At 50.5% G+C, this 17095-nt stretch overlaps 1 protein-coding gene across 4 annotated transcripts in view; it reads left to right on the top strand.

Annotated features, from left to right (window-relative positions):
* LOC147607324 (pathogenesis-related homeodomain protein-like) overlaps positions 1–17095 on the top strand; it is a 59295-nt gene that overhangs the window by 22687 nt on the left and 19513 nt on the right. For all 4 annotated transcript variants that reach the window (XM_086790417.1, XM_086790415.1, XM_086790418.1 and 1 more), the window contains exon 2: positions 14042–14888. In XM_086790417.1, the coding sequence (XP_086646543.1) occupies positions 14293–14888 (596 nt within the window). In that variant the 5' untranslated portion in view covers positions 14042–14292. The remainder of the gene's footprint in view (positions 1–14041; positions 14889–17095) is intronic.

The following is a 17095-nucleotide window of genomic DNA, read 5'->3' as shown; positions in this document are numbered from 1 at the left end:
TCTTCCAATAGTTTGGAAGAGTTTGGAGGAATGATTGAATATATCCCTGGTAAGCATAACCCAGTAGCAGATGCTCTTAGTCGAAAGGCCAGCATCCAGGCAATCCAAGAATCTACCATTCTCGAAATCACGGGGAAGGACTTAGATAGTATGAAAGACCAATATGTCGACTCCCCTGAGTTTGGTACTCAGCACAGTTTGGCCCTCAATTTTGAGCTGGGCCATTATTCCATCCAGAACGGTTGGTTGTTCTTCAAGAACCGCCTTTGTGTCATTCGGGAAAAGCGTTCCGCTCTTCTCCATGATGCTCGTGACTCCTTAGTTGGAGGACATAGGGGTATCAACAGTACCCTTGAGAAATTAGAATGGTCCTTTTATTGGCCAAAGATGAGGCGTGATATCTATGTATATGTACAAGCCTGTAAGATTTGTCAAAAAGTAAAGGTTCCACATACAAAGAAGGTTGGTTTACTTCAACCTTTGTCTATCCCCGACGGACCTTTCATCGACATATCTATGGACTTTGTAGGGCCTCTACTAGCATCCACTGGATCTCGTAACACTCAGTGTTTCACCATTGTGGATCGCTTTAGTAAATTCTACATGCTCACCCCATGCAAGCATACGGCCACAGCCGAGGACGTAGCCCGTCTATTTCTCAAGCATTGGTACCTAATTTGTGGTTTGCCTAGCACCATTACATCAGTAGAGATTCCAAGTTTACCTTGCATTTCTGGAGGGCATTATTTGAAAACTTCGGAACTAAGTTGTAGTTGTCTAGTGCATTTCATCTACAGACAGATGGCCAAACATAAATTTATAACCAGTTGGCCTTTGATGTTCTCAAGTCATATTGTCATGATCAGCAGTCCAAATGGGAACATTATCTTCCATTGGTCCAGGCTATCTTGAACGACACTCATTCATCCAGTGTCGGACGGACTCCATATGAAGCAGCCTTTGGTCGTCGTTTCTCCTCTCTTTCGACGAGATTGGTGTCTCCATCTCTAGAGGCTAATAAAACCATGGAAGCATTTTCCGAAATCATTGAGTCAGTCAAGGACCGCTTGACCAAAGCACTGGAAGCATATGGTAGACATGCGAATAAGTCTAGACGAGATGTCCACTTCAAGGAAGGAGATTGGATCTATTTGCGTGTCATGAAACAAAGATTGAAACAAGTGGGCAAACGTTGTCCCAAGCTTTCATTCCGTAATTTTGGACCATTTTCAATAGTCAAAAAGTTAAGTGATGTCTCCATGAAGTTAAAGTTGCCTACTAGTTGGACAATGCATGATGTATTCCATGTTTCTTGGCTAAAACCATATGTTGGTCCATAAGTGTTTGATGTTTCAGAAATTATAGTAGATATGGGATTTGACAAGATAGCACTGACTTGATACGAGCTCGCTGAAGCCTCCCGCCTCCACCCTGCACTGCGCGCCTGCACGCCCCCCCCCTTTTTCTCTGTCGCGTGTTCGCCCCCCACCTCTCCGCCGGTTCGCCTCTTCACCCCCCGCCTGCCTTCGCTCCCCTCTCCTCGCTGGTGTGCCTCCCCTCCCCTCGCCATTTCGTCCTTTCCTCTCCTCGCCGTTTCGCCTCTTCACTCCCCGCCTGCCTCGCTGCTGCGACTCCCCCCTCCTCCCCATTTCGTCCCCCCCCCCCCCCCCCGCCTAGCCGCCTTTTTTTGTATTTTCGCCCCCAACCCACTCTTCGCCTGTTCGCCCCCCCCTCCCCTTTGTCGCCTTTTCGCCCCCCCTCCCCCCCCTTTTCCGCCTGTTCGCGCCAGCGCCCCGCCTCCCCTCCCTTTCGCTTTGTTGCCGCCCCCCCCGGGCTTCTCCTTCGTTTTCCCCCTCTCCCTCCTCTTTCGTGCTGTTGGTCACCCCCAGGGGGTTTTGTTTTTTCTTCATTTTCATCCGGTCTTCCGCCTCTTTGGGTGCAGCCCGCTCCTTGCAGGTTTTCCGCATTCGCCTCGCCTTCGCCTGAGCTTCAGACTCTGATGGAGACTCCTCCCGCCTCGCCTCAGAGGGACTCACCCGCAGCCCCCTCGTCCGCCCCCGAGGACATCCCCATCAGGCTTTCTCTTTCGCCGGAAGAGGAAGCGAGCCTCACTGCAGAGGTGGAACGCCTCCAGGCTCATTCCACCATCTGCCGTATAGTCGGCACTCGCCCCAGCCGAGGGGAGATCAGGGATCTTCTTCAGGCTCGCCTTCTTGCAGATGTGGGCAAGATCCTTGATGTACAGCTCCTGGGCCGGGGCCATTATCAGATCGAGTTCGAGGCCGCCCAGAGCGTTGCCAAGGTCCTTGCCATGAGTCCTCTGGACATCAGGGGTGCTCGGGCTTTCTTCAGACCTTGGCAGCATGGATTCGACCCAGTAGCGGCGGAGCAGGGAGAGCGCCTCTTCCATATTACAGTTTGTTTCCTTGGTCTCCGTCGGGAGTATCTTCCGCTCCTCTCCAGGCTCGGAGCATTGGTGGGCTCGGTACTAGAGACGGGCCCCTCAGCAGCTTCAGTGGTGGCCAGAGCAGCTGGGCTACCTTTGGTCAGAGTGTTGGTGTCTGACATCTCCTCCCTTCCTAAGGTCATTCAGCTACCTAGGATAGGGGGGGGGTGGATAGATCAGAGAGTGGAGTTCTCGGGGCTCCCGAACCGGTGCTTCATTTGCAGGCAGGTCGGTCATCTGGCCAAGGCCTGCCCTTGCAGGAGACCTCGACCCTCACCACCGCCGCAGGCTACTGATGGCCCGCCCACAGATTCGGCTCGGCAGGCTGCCTCAGGGACACCTGCTCAGGCCACAGAGACCTCGGAGTGGCAGCCTGGACAGGGGCGCCGCCGAGGGAGACAGCCACAGCAGCACGCACAGAGACCGCTGCAGCAGCAGCCACAGTCTCAGCCTCACTGGGTTCCCGTGAGGAACAGCTTTGCTCCCCTTCAGGAGGAGACCCCTGCAGCGACCAAGGACGTGGAGATTCCAGCTCCCCCTTCTTCACCCCCCCCACCCCCGTCCCCTCCCACCGACTCGTTTCCACCTTCGCCTCCTCCCGCCCCCGCTCCGGTTTCGGCAGCGGCTCCCTCTCCACCTCCCTCGCCTCCCCCTCCTCCCCCTCCACCCGCCTCACCTTCCCGGGAGACCCTGGCAGTTCCCTGGCGCTCACCTGCAGTCCGGAGAGCGCTGAGCACTGACCTCGCTCGAGCATCATAGAGGAGACCTATGCCGATTAGGGCCTCACGGATTTCATCTATCCGCAGTTGGCTGAGTCGCCTTGGCATTAGACAGCGCTCGGAGGCCTTTGATTATACCTTTACACGGCTTTTTGGAGCAGAGGGCCCCCATGAGCCAGCACCCATTCGAGTTCATGTAGTGATACCTCCGGCCTGCGGGGAGGAGGCACTAGACTCAGCGGTGGCCTTCTTGTTCCCTCTTTGTGGACCTTGTGATCGGGAGTGGACTCTAGAGCTCGCTCTCAGCACTTTGAAGACTCAAGCAGTTGAGTTTTCTCACCACATGAGCGATCTAGAGGTGACTGATGTGATAGGCCGACTTTGGGAGTTGGCTCATTTCTTCTTGGATCCCGGGAGTGTGGATACCTCAGGGATTCGGCATTTGGTCGTGCGCATAGTGGCAGACTTGGCACGCGACCCTGGATATGTGAGTATACACGAGGTTTCTCTGTCAGAGCAGGAGGCAGTCGCCATGGGCCACAGCCACTGGAGCCTGATCCGGGATTCTTGCAGTACACCGGGTGGGCAGATTCGCAGCCGTTCGGATGGGGACTACTCTCCATCCAAGCCGCTTGCGAAGGCCCGCCGTACGGCTGAGACAGCATCCACCTCGGCAGGGCATCCATGAGGATCATCTCATGGAATGTACAGGGCCTTGGCGGAGCACACTTTATACGCTATCGAGGTTGCTTGAGTTAGGAGCTTCAGAGATGCCTGGTTGGTGGCAGCATTGACATTTTGATGATGCAGGAGCACCACTTGGGTGAGAGCAGGATCCGGAGATATGGTTCGGTGATGCCTGGTAGATGGGACACTTTTTGGTCTGCAGGGTTTGGTCCTTTGGGTGGACAGGGAGGAGTATGCATGGTTATTGCAGATGTATGGCGGCAGGCCATTGTGGATCGAGGGATCATTGTGCCTGGTAGAGCACAGTATGTCATTCTGAGGATGCATGATGAGCTATTGGGTGTGCTCAACATCTATGCGCCCAATCATGCTAGTGCCAGAGCAGAGTTCTGGACTCAGGTTACAGATGCATTGCCAGAGGCCGCACATTGGTGTGTTGGGGGAGACTTCAACATGCTTGAGGACCCGGCAGATAGGGTGGGAGGCAGTCATGTTACAGTGCACGGCACGGAGCTTGCAGTTTGGAACCGGTTTTGCATGTCACTGAGGATCACTGCTGCATGGCAGCATGGGGCTTTCTCCCGGTCTCAGGACAGTCTTAGTTTCTCTCGGTCGGATCGCCGGCAGGGAGGGACTAATCTATCACGGATTGATCGCTTTTATGTGGGCGATTGGTTAGGGGAGCGAGGGGGCTCCGTCGGCATTCTCGCCGGTACCTCATTTTCAGATCATGCGCCAGTTATATTGACATTGGAGGAGGGGACACGGGAGCCCAGCTTGCAGTTGAGGATCCCAGAGAGGGTACTTGCAGATCCCAGTCTCGCTGAGGACATTGAGAGGATCTGGCATGATAGTCAGTGCTCTGACCAGGATGCAGCGGGCCAGTGTGCCCAGGGACTCATTGATCTTAGCTCTTTTCTACACGCTGCAGCTTTGACACGACTGGGAGAGATTCGCGAGCGGGAGCAACGGCTTAGACGCAGCCTTGCTTCGCTACAACGCCTTCAGGAGCAGCAGCCTGCATGTGAGTGGGTGGCGTCCCAGCTGAGCCAGGCACGTCAGGAGGTTAGAGAGGTAGAGGAGCAGAGACATGAGTTTTACTATCGTCGTCAGGCCTCTCAGTGGACGCAGCTTGGTGATAGAGTGACTGGGGAGTTTTTTGAGATCACTGGACCCCGTCATGCGCGAGCAGGAGTCCGCCAGCTTGGTAGACCGGATGGATCGATAGCTACTGAGCTCGGGGAGATCAGAGCCATTGCCACTGCTTTTTATAGTGACCTGCTTTCAGCGGAGCCAGCCACTGAGGATCGAGATGTTTGCAGACAGACTGTGTGGGCCCATGTGCAGAGGAGGGTCACAGACCATATGCGTACAGTTCTAGGTGCGCCTCTGTCAGAGATTGAGCTTGCCGAGGCCTTGAGGGTCCTGCCGCGACATAGTTGCCCAGGGGAGGACGGACTGACGCTGGCCTTTTTTATGTGCTATTGGGACCTTTTGGGGCCAGGCCTCCGCAGGGGCTTTCAGCATGTTTTGGACACTGGGGTGATGCCGCAGAGCTTTTCAGAGGGCTTGATCTATCTTATCCCCAAGGGGGAGGGAGTATCAGATGACATTCGGCATTGGAGGCCTATTACGATCCTCAATACTGTCTACAAGGTCTTAGCAAAGGCCTTGAGTTTGAGGATCCAGCCCTTCCTGGGGGAGTTGATTCATGCTACTCAGACAGGATTTGTCAAGGAGCGCAGTATGCTTGACAACATCTTTACTTTCTGGGAGGCGACGGCCCGAGCTAGGTTTCTTGGCGAGGACTTGGTCGTGATGCTTCTCGATTTTGAGAAGGCATATGATAGAGTTGATTGGGGATTCTTAGAGGGCACTATGCTTCGCCTGGGCTTTGAGCCAGGATGGATCAGAGGGGTGTCAGCTCTGTATTCCACAGCTTGCAGCCAGGTGCTGATTGCAGGAGGTCGGGGGCCGAGTTTTGAGCTGACCAGATCAGTCCGTCAGGGGTGTCCTCTCGCCCCTTTCCTTTTTCTCTTCTTTGCGGAGGCTATGAGTATGTATTTGATGGCAGAGGAGGTTGGTTTGAGAGGACTTCAGCTCCCAGTCCGGGGGGAGGATTTGCTTGATGCTGAGTTTACAGATGACACGGGCTTATTTTTGCATGGCCATGAGGCCAATCTTATTCGGGCAGAGCAGTCGATCCAGGTTTTTAGTGCAGCTTCGGGAGCATTGATCAATTGGCGCAAGACAGTGGCCTTTTGGATCAGTAGTGCTCCCACTCCGGCATGGAGTCCGGACCCCGGTTTTAGATGGATTCCTCCAGGCACAGCAGTGCGGTATTTGGGATGCCAGATTGGCCTCGATTTGTCACCTGAGCAGCAGATTGCCCCGCTTCTTCTGAGTATTCGGAAGAAGCTACTGTATTGGAGTACAGCTCGACTATCCTTGGCTGGGAGGGTGGTGGTGGCAAATCAGGTGCTGTTAGCGACCATGTGGTACATTACGTCTTGCTGGATTTTCTCGAGCTCTTGCATCAGCCAGGTACAGAGGCTGACCAGGAACTTTCTGTGGTCTGGGCGGAACGGTGAGCCAGCTCGGGCAAAGGTTGCATGGGCAGTTATTACACTTCCGCTGGCTCAGGGCGGTTTGGGCATTATAGATCCAGTCGATCAGAGTAGAGCCTTATTGGGGAAGCTTATTGTTCGGGGGTTGCTTCCAGGCGCTGAGCCTTGGAAAGAGCTCCTCTTGCAGCGACTGCAGGCTCGGGCGCCCCCTGCAGGGGGTACTTGGGCACCAGAGATTCGCTGGATCTTCATAGAGATGAGGAGGACAGGCCTCATCTGGAGCCCAGCGGTTCGTACGGAGCAGGGGCATATGCTCGGTTCTCGGCCTCGTCTAGCCTGGGGACTTTTAGCGGCAGGCCCAGCTCGTAGTTTTGGAGACTGGTAGGCTTTCTGCAGTCTACCAGAGGAGACCCAGGTGGAGAGGCTGAGTCACTTCAGAGGGGGGTTGATTATGAGGGATGATATTCAGGAGGCACTTACAGAGGAGTGGTTCACACCCCTCGAGCCAGTGGCCCCTTGGTGGATGGGAGCCTTTACACAGTTGGAGATCCTGATTGCTGTCAGAGCCAGCACTGAGGATGGCAGATGCCTTTATTATGAGATTTAGGATGAGGGCAGACTCCAGAGAGTGGAGGTGGAGTCGCCTTTGGTTGCAAAGTGCACCTTTCAGAGGATTCGGGTAGTGGCTGCCGCTTCTCGGAAGTGGCATATTGACCCCGACCCTGCTGATGTGCTCCCGGATTGGCGCATATGGGCATATGCAGCGCGCCCCTTGGCCCGGCTACAGTGGGACCCCGGGGAGTACGAGTGGCATGATCCTTATGCATCCCTTGAGGCCACAGAGATCACTTTTTTCCAGTATACTGTTCGGCTGGGACGGCATATTTTGACGGCGAGGAGGGCGGTTTCTCCAGCGGCAGCGGGGCATTGGCGATTGCAGGGACTTTCACAGGAGTTCCTGGAGGATTTCTGGGCTCGGCTCTGGACTAGTCGACAGGCCCGCAGGATCTCGGCTTTTCAGTGGCTAGTCGCCCACAAGGGCTCAGCAGTTGGCACTTGGCTTGTTTACAGCGGTCTTCCGGCGGCCTGCGTCCGATGCTGCCACCCTATGGAGACACAGAGACATTGCCTTTGGGACTGCCCTCAGGCACAACAGATTTGGCTGCGGATGCTGCGTATTCTGGCCCCCCTCTCTCCAGAGGGTATGTTTACGTGGGGTGCCGCTGCTTGGTCGACTTCGTCAGGGCCTGCTATGGGCTATGAGATGGAGCAGGGCAGTCAGGCCATCAGATTTATTAGGGGCCAGCCTCGCCTGGTTCCGGCACCGGATTTCTCGTCCGCCAGCTGGACACAGGAGAGGGATTTACGATGGGAGCTCCTCAGCAGCCTCACCATCTGGTTCACCTGGAGGGCCCGGTGCTTTACGGCCTTTGAGGGGAGATTAGAGCCACCAGCAGAGACTGTTCGGGGGATTTGGCAGGAGTTGATCCACACCCTGCGAGGACAGTACGACCGCATCCGGGGAGACTCGGATGAGGCGATCTTACGGCGCCAGGCCTTTCACGCCACTTGGCGCTGCGGCCCGTTCTACACCCTACACACGGGATCCCCCCGTTGGCACTACAGGCCACCTGTTTGGCTCTTCCCCCCCCCTATTGTATGATTTAGCTACTCAGTTCTTTATACTGATGCTTGTACTTTACAGCACCTAGGGAGAGTCTCCCGGGCTGCCATGATGTATTCACTGCTCTTCTCTCTCTTAGGAGCAGGAGAGATCTTTTGTAGCCCTGCGGGCGTTTTTACATAACTAATGAAAGGATCTTTTCTCGGAAAAAAAAAAAGTGTTTGATGTTTCAGATGAACAGTAGCCAGACGTGGTAGACGAAGCAGAAGTCATTGAGCCCGAGCAGATCCTTCTTCATCGTTGGAAGCATGGTTCCGCTCGACGGATACGTCAGTTCTATACGAAATTCCGAGATCGAGGTACCCATGAAGCCGTATGGCTAGACGAGGAGTTCTTCCAGGAGTACCCCCAGTTGTTGGCGGTCTACTTGGAAGCCATGAACTTGCCGCCAAGCTAAGCAGGAGGGAATGTGTCATGCACTCTGCACTCAGTGCATGGTGACAAGATGGCTCATCATCAGCAGTGCATCATCCTTACATTATTAGAACCAATAGGATGATATTTGTCGTATGTCGTGACCCCATTGTATATCCTGAGTCCAGGATAAGTGAGGCACGATCTACGTAGGTCATTCCTCAGCCTTAGCGGGTCAGTCAGTCAATCAAGTCCCTTAACCCACTTGGAGAGAATCATTCATGCATGTAGAGTGAGTAGAAGCCTTACGATTTGCATCAGAAAGCACTCTGCATTTTGCATAACATGCATTCATATGCCTATGCATCACTGAGAACATCACAGAAGCCTTAGGGAGTTAACTAGGATTTATCTAGCATTTTTTCAATATTTTATAGTATTTTATTAGCATTTAATGCCATTTTTATAACAAAGTTTAATAACTTTATGACCAGTCAGCCAACTTTGACCAACTCCCAACTAGTATAAATAGGCAAGCCTTGTGCTTAGTTTCCCATTCAGCAAGGTGCCCCAGTCCTCAGCCCTAGGAGCATAACTGCCTGCAGCTAGTTGTCTCTTTGGCCCTTTGAGCATCTGCGTTTGTCTCTGCGGCCCTTGAGCATCTGCGTTTTGCTTTCAGTCATCCACAGTTCTTCAGCGCAACAGTACAGCAGTCCATATACTGCAACGCAGCAGTAGAGCAGTCCATAGTCTTCAAACGCAGCCGTACAGTCCTCCACAGGCCATATTCAGCAAGTATACCTGCGTTTTCTGCATATCCATCAGCCGGTCTGTGCACAGTACCCCTACAGATCTGCGTTTCAGTCCTACAGCAGTTCTCAGCCTACTATGCATCATCCACACCTGCCCCAGCCATCTGGTGAAGGTAACACAGCATTCATAAGCATTTTCAGCATACTTTCATGGCTTAGAACAGTCCACTACAGTCCCTTCTCAGCCTCAAGTGTGCAGCCCTTCCTCATTCCCTTGGGAAGAGTGCATAGTCTCGAGATTAGTTCATTGTGGTGTTTCTACAGCTGTGTACAGTTCAGCCAGGCTTCCGATCCTCCGAGATCTTGCGTTTGGCTTATCTACAGTCTACAGTCATTCTCTCTAAAGTAATAAAGCAAATACTATCTCGGTAACGGGATAGGGGGCCCTTCAGTGGGTAATTTGGGACCCAATCTGGTGTACAGTTCTCATCTCTCTCTCTCATCTCTCTCTAAAGTTTGAAGTATTAAAGTGGATTGCTAAACTCATGAAACTCAGGATACAGAAGACGGTGTGAGCATTTGTGTGACAGGATCCTTCAATACGAAGACTTCCGCTGCATATTTTACTATGCTGCCCTTCTTTGGTCCTTTTCCTTCCTGGCTCTCCAAGCTGGGGAATTCTCTATGTTGGAGAAACTGTCTGAACTATTGAAGGTCATGATACTCTTTTGATGCCATGGCCGTGGTCTCAAGAGTAATGGATCGACGACCCTGGTTCCCATCTTGAAGTCTTGTATTGGCTTCATAGTTGTTGCCTTCATTAGGCCCTTGGTCTCTCTCCGCTCTCAACATGGCTTTGTCACCCCAAGAAAGTATCTTCAAGAGAAATTGTGCTCTATAAGTCCAGCGAGGCGTGCAGTGAGATAGACTCAACCATGTGTCCAAAAGATATAGAGAGAGAGGGGAGAGAGAAGGGAATAGGGATCTTGCATAATACACCACACTGAACGGGGAACAAGCCTCGGCCCCTTTGAGGAATTTATTCAAGAATAATCCATGGACATGTTGTCCAAGATCTATACAATCAATGAATACAAAACAAAGAGATATGCCGATGTCGATGTCTATGTCTATGCACGAAATCTGTGATGCCGTGCACACCACGGGTATGACCCACAAGTATCTCTCACCGGGCTAGTACCAGATCTAATATCCAAATCCAAGTCCAATGAATCCAAATCCAAGTCCAAGTTCAAGTTCTAGGTCCAATCCAAGTTCTAGTCCAAGTTCCAGTTCCAATATAAGTTCTAGTCCAAGTTCTAGTTCCAATCCAAGTTCTAGTCCAATCCAATGTTCAAGTCCAAGATCTAGGTCCAATCCATTGATCAAGTCCAAGTCCAAGTCCAAGTCCAAGTCCAAGTCCAAGTGCAAGTCCAAGTCCAAGTCCAAGTCCAAGTCCATATCCAAGTCCAAGTCCAAGTCCAAGTCCAAGTCCAAATCCAAGTCCAAGTCTAAATCCAAGTCCAAGTATCTCTCGCTCATTCCATGAGTAATCTCCACAACTCCTACAGCCTTGTCGATGAAGAAAACCATGGAAAAGCTTTTTCTAGCAAGGAAACTGATATAAAACCTGTTTTAATGGTTTTTGGGCTATAAAAATCTCCAAAAAGCAATTTTTAGGGTTTCTGAAATTTTCAGTTTGCATAGCTCCGCACATGTTTGTATAGTTCCGTATGGCTGCACGGATCCGTACAGTCGTATGGACAGGTGATGCCGTGGCATAACAGTTGATGGAGGCACTTTGAATCAACGGGCAACGATAAAAAATTCCATGATTTGGTTCATGATGAAGTAGATGATGATGGAGAAGATGATCTCCATGCTTTGACGAAGATGGCAACGCGATGAAGAGGTTCTTCTTCAACTTGATGCTCATGAGAGGCTTATGCTTGTTTTATACTTGGGGAAGGCTTGCTTTTTGCCAAAAAGTGATGCTTTTGCTTTGCTTTTGCCTTTTACTTTGCTTTTGGTCTTTTTAATAGTAAAATATTACTCAACTTTAGTCAAAAGTTCTTGTTTTGCTTTTCTAGCTTCAGGGCCTTGCTTTTTGGCCCTGGAGCTACTTTTTGAAAAAAGCGGCATTTAGCTTTTTGGTCCGGCTCAATCTCCTCTTTCCAATGGTGTCCTTGGCTCGCGGTCAACCTTGTTTAACTTTTTGATTTTTCTTGCTTTTAGATCAAGAATGGTGTATTTTCTTAATCGAACCTTATGGACCTTGTCCCCATGTCTTCTTCCACCTGTCTAGTGTTCGGGCATGGGTTTCATCATCTGAAATAGAGCTAGGAGGGCCAAATAGTTACACCATGCAAGTTGTCGCCTACCGCATGTTGCCTTGTATCCCTGCTGCCAACTAGGTCTTGATGGCTCCTGACAGGTCTCCAATGCCCTCTAGGATGTTGTTGTTGATGATGCTGATGCTCATGGTTCTATTACCGATGCTAATGATGCTAATGCTGAAGATGATGATACTATTGATCCTGATGCTGATGGTAATGCTCCTACTGCTAATGATGCCCTAAATGTTGACTTCAATTAGGGATTAATGTTGTTCATGTTGAGGATTAAGCCATGGCACGTGCATGCACGTGACAAGGCAAGAACACTGGAGATTGGAGAGTGAGGTTCTTCGTAACAAAAGCTGTGGAATCAACCCCGACTTTGACAAAACATGTTTGCAAAATGTTTCATCGCATGGATATCACTGGGAATTTGGCATGTGATGCCAATGAAGCTTGTGTCTTGAGAAATCCTTGATAATACAATCTTACTACAAGGGGGGTCAGCCCTTTCAGCCCTATTACAGTGTCATTTAAATTGTAGCATTGCTATTTCATTTGATTTTGTGCCATTTCATCTTGTTTAATAGTATTAATATGTTTTTAAGTGTGTCTCAAGATTGTGCTCAACCCTTTTTGGGGCAATAACATTGGTATCAGAGTCTAGGATCTTCTCCCTTTGTGCGTGGAAGATGATCCTTTCTTGCATACACTAACTGTTAGTTCTTTTAAACATTATGGCAAGCCATACAGGTAGTGGAGTGAATGTATTCTCAAGAAGGCAAGCCCGTGGAGAACAGGTTGTCGAAGATGGACATCATGGAACCCATGTAAATGATGAGCACTATGCTGAAAATGTATCTCATGCATTCCATGGTGATTATTCACATGAGGGACAGCCATCCCATAGTAAAGGGAAAGACCGTGGAGACTATGTAAATGAGGGACAGCCATCCCGTAGTAAAGGGAAAGACCGTGGTGATTGCGTAAATGAGGGACAGCCGTCCCGTGGTAAAGAGAAGGTGCAAGACACTAATGAACTTGATGCTATGGATGTTGAGATGGGAAATCTCAAGAGGGAGCTACGTGTGGAAGATACCCAATTAATGAGTTTGCATGAAGATCTAGAAGTTAAGTAGGTATTGGATGCACAAAGACACTCAGCTTTTGTGAATGATGCATTGGAAACTGTTGCACTAGAGTTGGGTGTCAAACCAAGAGAGATGGCACTCTCTTTTCTCATTGATCAAGGTGATGTGGTGGAGGTAAAAGAGGGTGAGCTTATGTTCAAAAATCCACCTCGTCCAAACCCTTTGCAATTCATCAAGAGAGGGAAGAGGTGACAGAAACCTCTCGCCATACCTCTACTACACATGGAATCACATCTCATAGGCATGCCTCTTCATTTCTAGGTACACATTGCAGGGAACTGACTCATGTTATGGTTCCTACAAGGAAGGAATTGTACCTTTACATTCCTCATGGTGATAAAGGCAAAAGGAGAGCCAATATTGGTGAGGAGGATGTTCGACATAGCAAGAGGGTGGAAGAGTTAAGGTAGGAGACAAATCTGTAAAATTTGAGAACTACCATTGCGAGTATGACTACCAAAGAGAGAGAGAGAGAAATGAAATGATCTATTAAGGTCTTCAGAGGGCCAAAATGACCTATGAGACCAAAAAGGTTACAACAATTGGTGGATCTGATACAATGTCTGTGTAAGAAAAGCTAAAAACAACTAAACAACTAACTGAAACTGAAACAACTATGAGGAAAAGTACGGTACTAGGAGCTCCTAATGGATAACATCTGGGAGGAAAACTCCAGCAACAAAGAGAGAGAGAGAGAGAGAGAGAGAGAGAGAGAGAGAGAGATATTTACATATAAATGTGTGTGTGTATGCTGGCTTGGGGGGGGGGAGGGGGGGGGGTGTATACACACATACGCATATGCGACCCAAATGTGTGTGTGTGTTTGTGTATACATACATACGCACATGCGACGTAGACCTATAGATAGACATGCATACGCATATGCATATGTGACCTAGACCTATAGATAGACATACATATACGTATATGTGCGTGTCTATATATGTATGTATGTATGTATACATACATATTTACGTACATACATATTTACGTACATGCATATGCACATACATACACACAAATATGTATGTATGTATGTATGCATGTATACATACATATATAAATATATATGTATGTATACATACATACATATTTACATACATGCATATGCACATACATACACACAAATATGTGTGTATCACCCACACACATGCATGTGTGTGTAGTATCAGAGAAATGTGACAAATGTTTGTCTTTTATGTTTTTGGCTTATGGGTTCCTGCCATGTTTTGGGGATTCACGGAAGTCCTTTTCTCTCATGGAACCAAGTTTTGGGAAGTTTATGGGGCCTGACGTGGATTTATGTGAAATTTAACATTTATTTTGTTGTCATGTGTCTCTGCAGCACTGTTGAAGCAGACTGTAAAGCAGTTGAAGGAAAGAGTTAACTTTTACCAGGCTTCTGACTGGGATATCCGACTGAGTTCTACTCCTTGTCCCTCCAGCTTGCCATTTATTGAGTCGCCACTCTCTCTCTGGATTTGGCATTCATCGGGAAAGAGTATTTTTTGATTAGCCCATAGGGTCCAGTTTTGGTGATGGAAATTGCATGCAATATATGACAGTTTGGATCCAAATATATTGATTTTTGAAAACATGACAAGGGAAGCAGACAAGGAGAAAGGATTAACAGAGGCTACAGAAGAGAAGCAACAATTAGAAGTCGTCGAAGTCAAACCCCCAGTTTTGGAAGTCAGTCCTGCTGATGCTCCTAAAGGGCCCTTTGAACAGAAAGCTGAGCAGGATCTAGAAGCTGCAGGTGTTGAGGTGGAATCCGTGAAGACCTCAGAACAGATTTTCTCTGAAGAAAAGGTTGAGAGAATAGTACCTGAAAGTTTGGAAGCTTCTGCTTCTACACCAGATATAAAAAAGGAGAGTAAAGCTCGTAGGTACGGTCCTAAAAGCTCATCAAAGGCTTCCAAAAAGGATGAAAGTGCGGGTTCTGAAAGCAGCCTGGTCAGGTGGTTGCGCTCTCACACGCCACAGCAGAAAGCTTCTCCATCTGAAGCAGATCCCAAAAGCAATACAGAAAGTAATGCACATCGACAGATAAAGCGTAAGAAGCATGCCAAAGCTTCTGTGAAGGATGATGCATCGAGAATCAAGATGCGAGTGAGATATCTTTTAAATCGTATAAATCGGGAGCAAAATCTGATTGATGTGTACTCTGCGGATGGATGGAAAGGACAGAGGTTTGCTAACTTCACTAAAGCTGTCTACCTTCGTGTTATATTTACATATATACAACTATAACTATAACTATAACTATAAATATATATATATGTATGTATGTATAGAAAGAAGGAAAGAAAGTTATATTAAACGTCTACAAAAGGCCAAATCGGCCTATGAATAATGAGACTGAAGTGTTACAATGTTTCCATGATATATCTCTTTCTAGATAGTACAAAAATGAAATGAACGAGAGAGAGAGAGAGAGAGAGAGAGAGATATTAATCGTCTACTAAAGACCCAATGGGCCTATGAGACCAAAGTGGTACAATAATGTCCATGGCATATCTCATCATGGAATGGAAAATAAAACAGAATGAAAACATAAATAAAGAGAGAGAGAGAGAGAGAAGAAATATTAACGTCTACAAGAGGCCAAAGTAGCCTATGAGACAAAAGTACCAATGCATCCAAAACTCAAGGAAACTAAATGTCCCAAGTAGAAAATGAAAAGCATAAACCAGTGTATTTAATGCTTGCTGAAGCTCCCGCCTCCCCTCTCCCTGCTCACGGTTCTGCATAGCGCCTGTCGCCCCCCCTGCCTGCTCGCCCCCCCGCCTTCCCATCGCTCCTTCCCCCCTCCGCCTTCCCTGCATTGCCCGCCGCCTGTTTTTTTAGCCCCCCCCCCCCGCCTGCTTCCGCTGCTGCCCCCCCCCCCTTTTCTGTTCCGCCTCGCTTCCTCTCCTCGCGCCTTCCCCCTTGTCTTCGCGCCCACCTCCCCTCTGCTGTGCCTCATCCCCCCCCTTCCGCCTGCTCGCTTCCTCCCTTCCCTCTTGCGCGCAGCCCCCGCCTTCCCCCTTTTTTAGGGTTTTTTTTCTTTTTTCTCCTTCGCCTTCTCCCACCCCCCCCTCCTTCTTGCTTCCGCCCCCCCTTGGGGTTTTGTTTTTCTTTTTCGCTCTGTATCCCACCTCTCTGTGTGCAGTTCGGTTCCAGCAGGATCCCGCCTTCGCCTCGCCTTCGCCGCAGCTTCAGACTCTGATGGAGGCTCCTCCCGCCCCGCCTCAGAGGGACTCATCCGCAGCCCCCTCGCCCGCCCCTGAGGTCACCCCCATCAGGCTTTCTCTTTCGCCGGAAGAGGAAGCGAGCCTCACCGCGGAGGTGGAACGCCTCCAGGCTCATTCCACCATTTGCCGTATAGTCGGCACTCGCCCCAGCAGAGGGGAGATCAGGGATCTTCTTCGGGCCCGCCTTCTTGCAGATGTGGGCAAGATCCTGGATGTACAGCTTCTGGGCCGGGGACATTATCAGATCGAGTTCGAGGCCGCCCAGAGCGTTGCCAAGGTCCTTGCCATGAGTCCCCTCGACATCAGGGGTGCTCGGGCTTTCTTCAGACCTTGGCAGCATGGATTTGACCCAGTAGCGGGCGGAGAAGGGAGAGCGCCTCTTCCATGTTACAGTTTGTTTCCCTGGTCTCCGCCGGGAGTATCTTCCGCTCCTCTCCAGGCTCGGAGCATTGGTGGGCTCGGTACTAGAGACGGGCCCCTCAGCAGCTTCAGTGGTGGCCAGAGCAGTTGGGCTACCTTCGGTCAGAGTGTTGGTGTCTGACATCTCCTCTCTTCCTAAGGTCATTCAGCTACCTAGGATAGGGGGGGGGGTGGATAGATCAGAGAGTGGAGTTCTCGGGGCTCCCGAACCAGTGCTTCATTTGCAGGCAGGTCGGTCATCTGGCCAAGGCCTGCCCTCGCAGGAGACCTCGACCCTCACCACAGCAGCAGGCTACTGATGGCCCGCCCACAGATTCGGCTCGGCAGGCTGCCTTCGGGACACCTGCTCAGGCCATAGAGACCTCGGAGTGGCAGCCTGGACAGGGGCGCAGCCGAGGGAGACAGCCACAACAGCACGCCCAGAGACCGCTGCAGCAGCAGCCATAGTCTCAGCCTCACTGGGTTCCCGTGAGGAACAGCTTTGCTCCCCTTCAGGAGGAGACCCCTGCAGCGACTGAGGACCAGGAGATGCCAGCTCCCCCTCCTCCACCCCCCCACCCCCGTCCCCTCCCACCGCCTCGCTTCCACCATCGCCTCCTCCCGTCCCCGCTCCGGTTTCGGCAGCGGCTCCCTCTCCACCTCCCTCACCTCCCCCTCCTCCCCCTCCGCCCGCCTCACCTTCCCGGGAGGCCCTGGCAGTTCCCTGGCGCTCACCTGCAGTCCGGAGAGCGCTGAGCACTGAC

Source organism: Cibotium barometz, chromosome 55, assembly GCF_041138505.1.
Source record: "Cibotium barometz isolate CiBa-2024 chromosome 55, ASM4113850v1, whole genome shotgun sequence".
In the NCBI taxonomy this organism is placed as follows: domain Eukaryota; kingdom Viridiplantae; phylum Streptophyta; class Polypodiopsida; order Cyatheales; family Cibotiaceae; genus Cibotium; species Cibotium barometz.
Note: the sequence above shows the minus strand (reverse complement) of the source record. Positions and strands in the feature narration are given on the sequence as shown.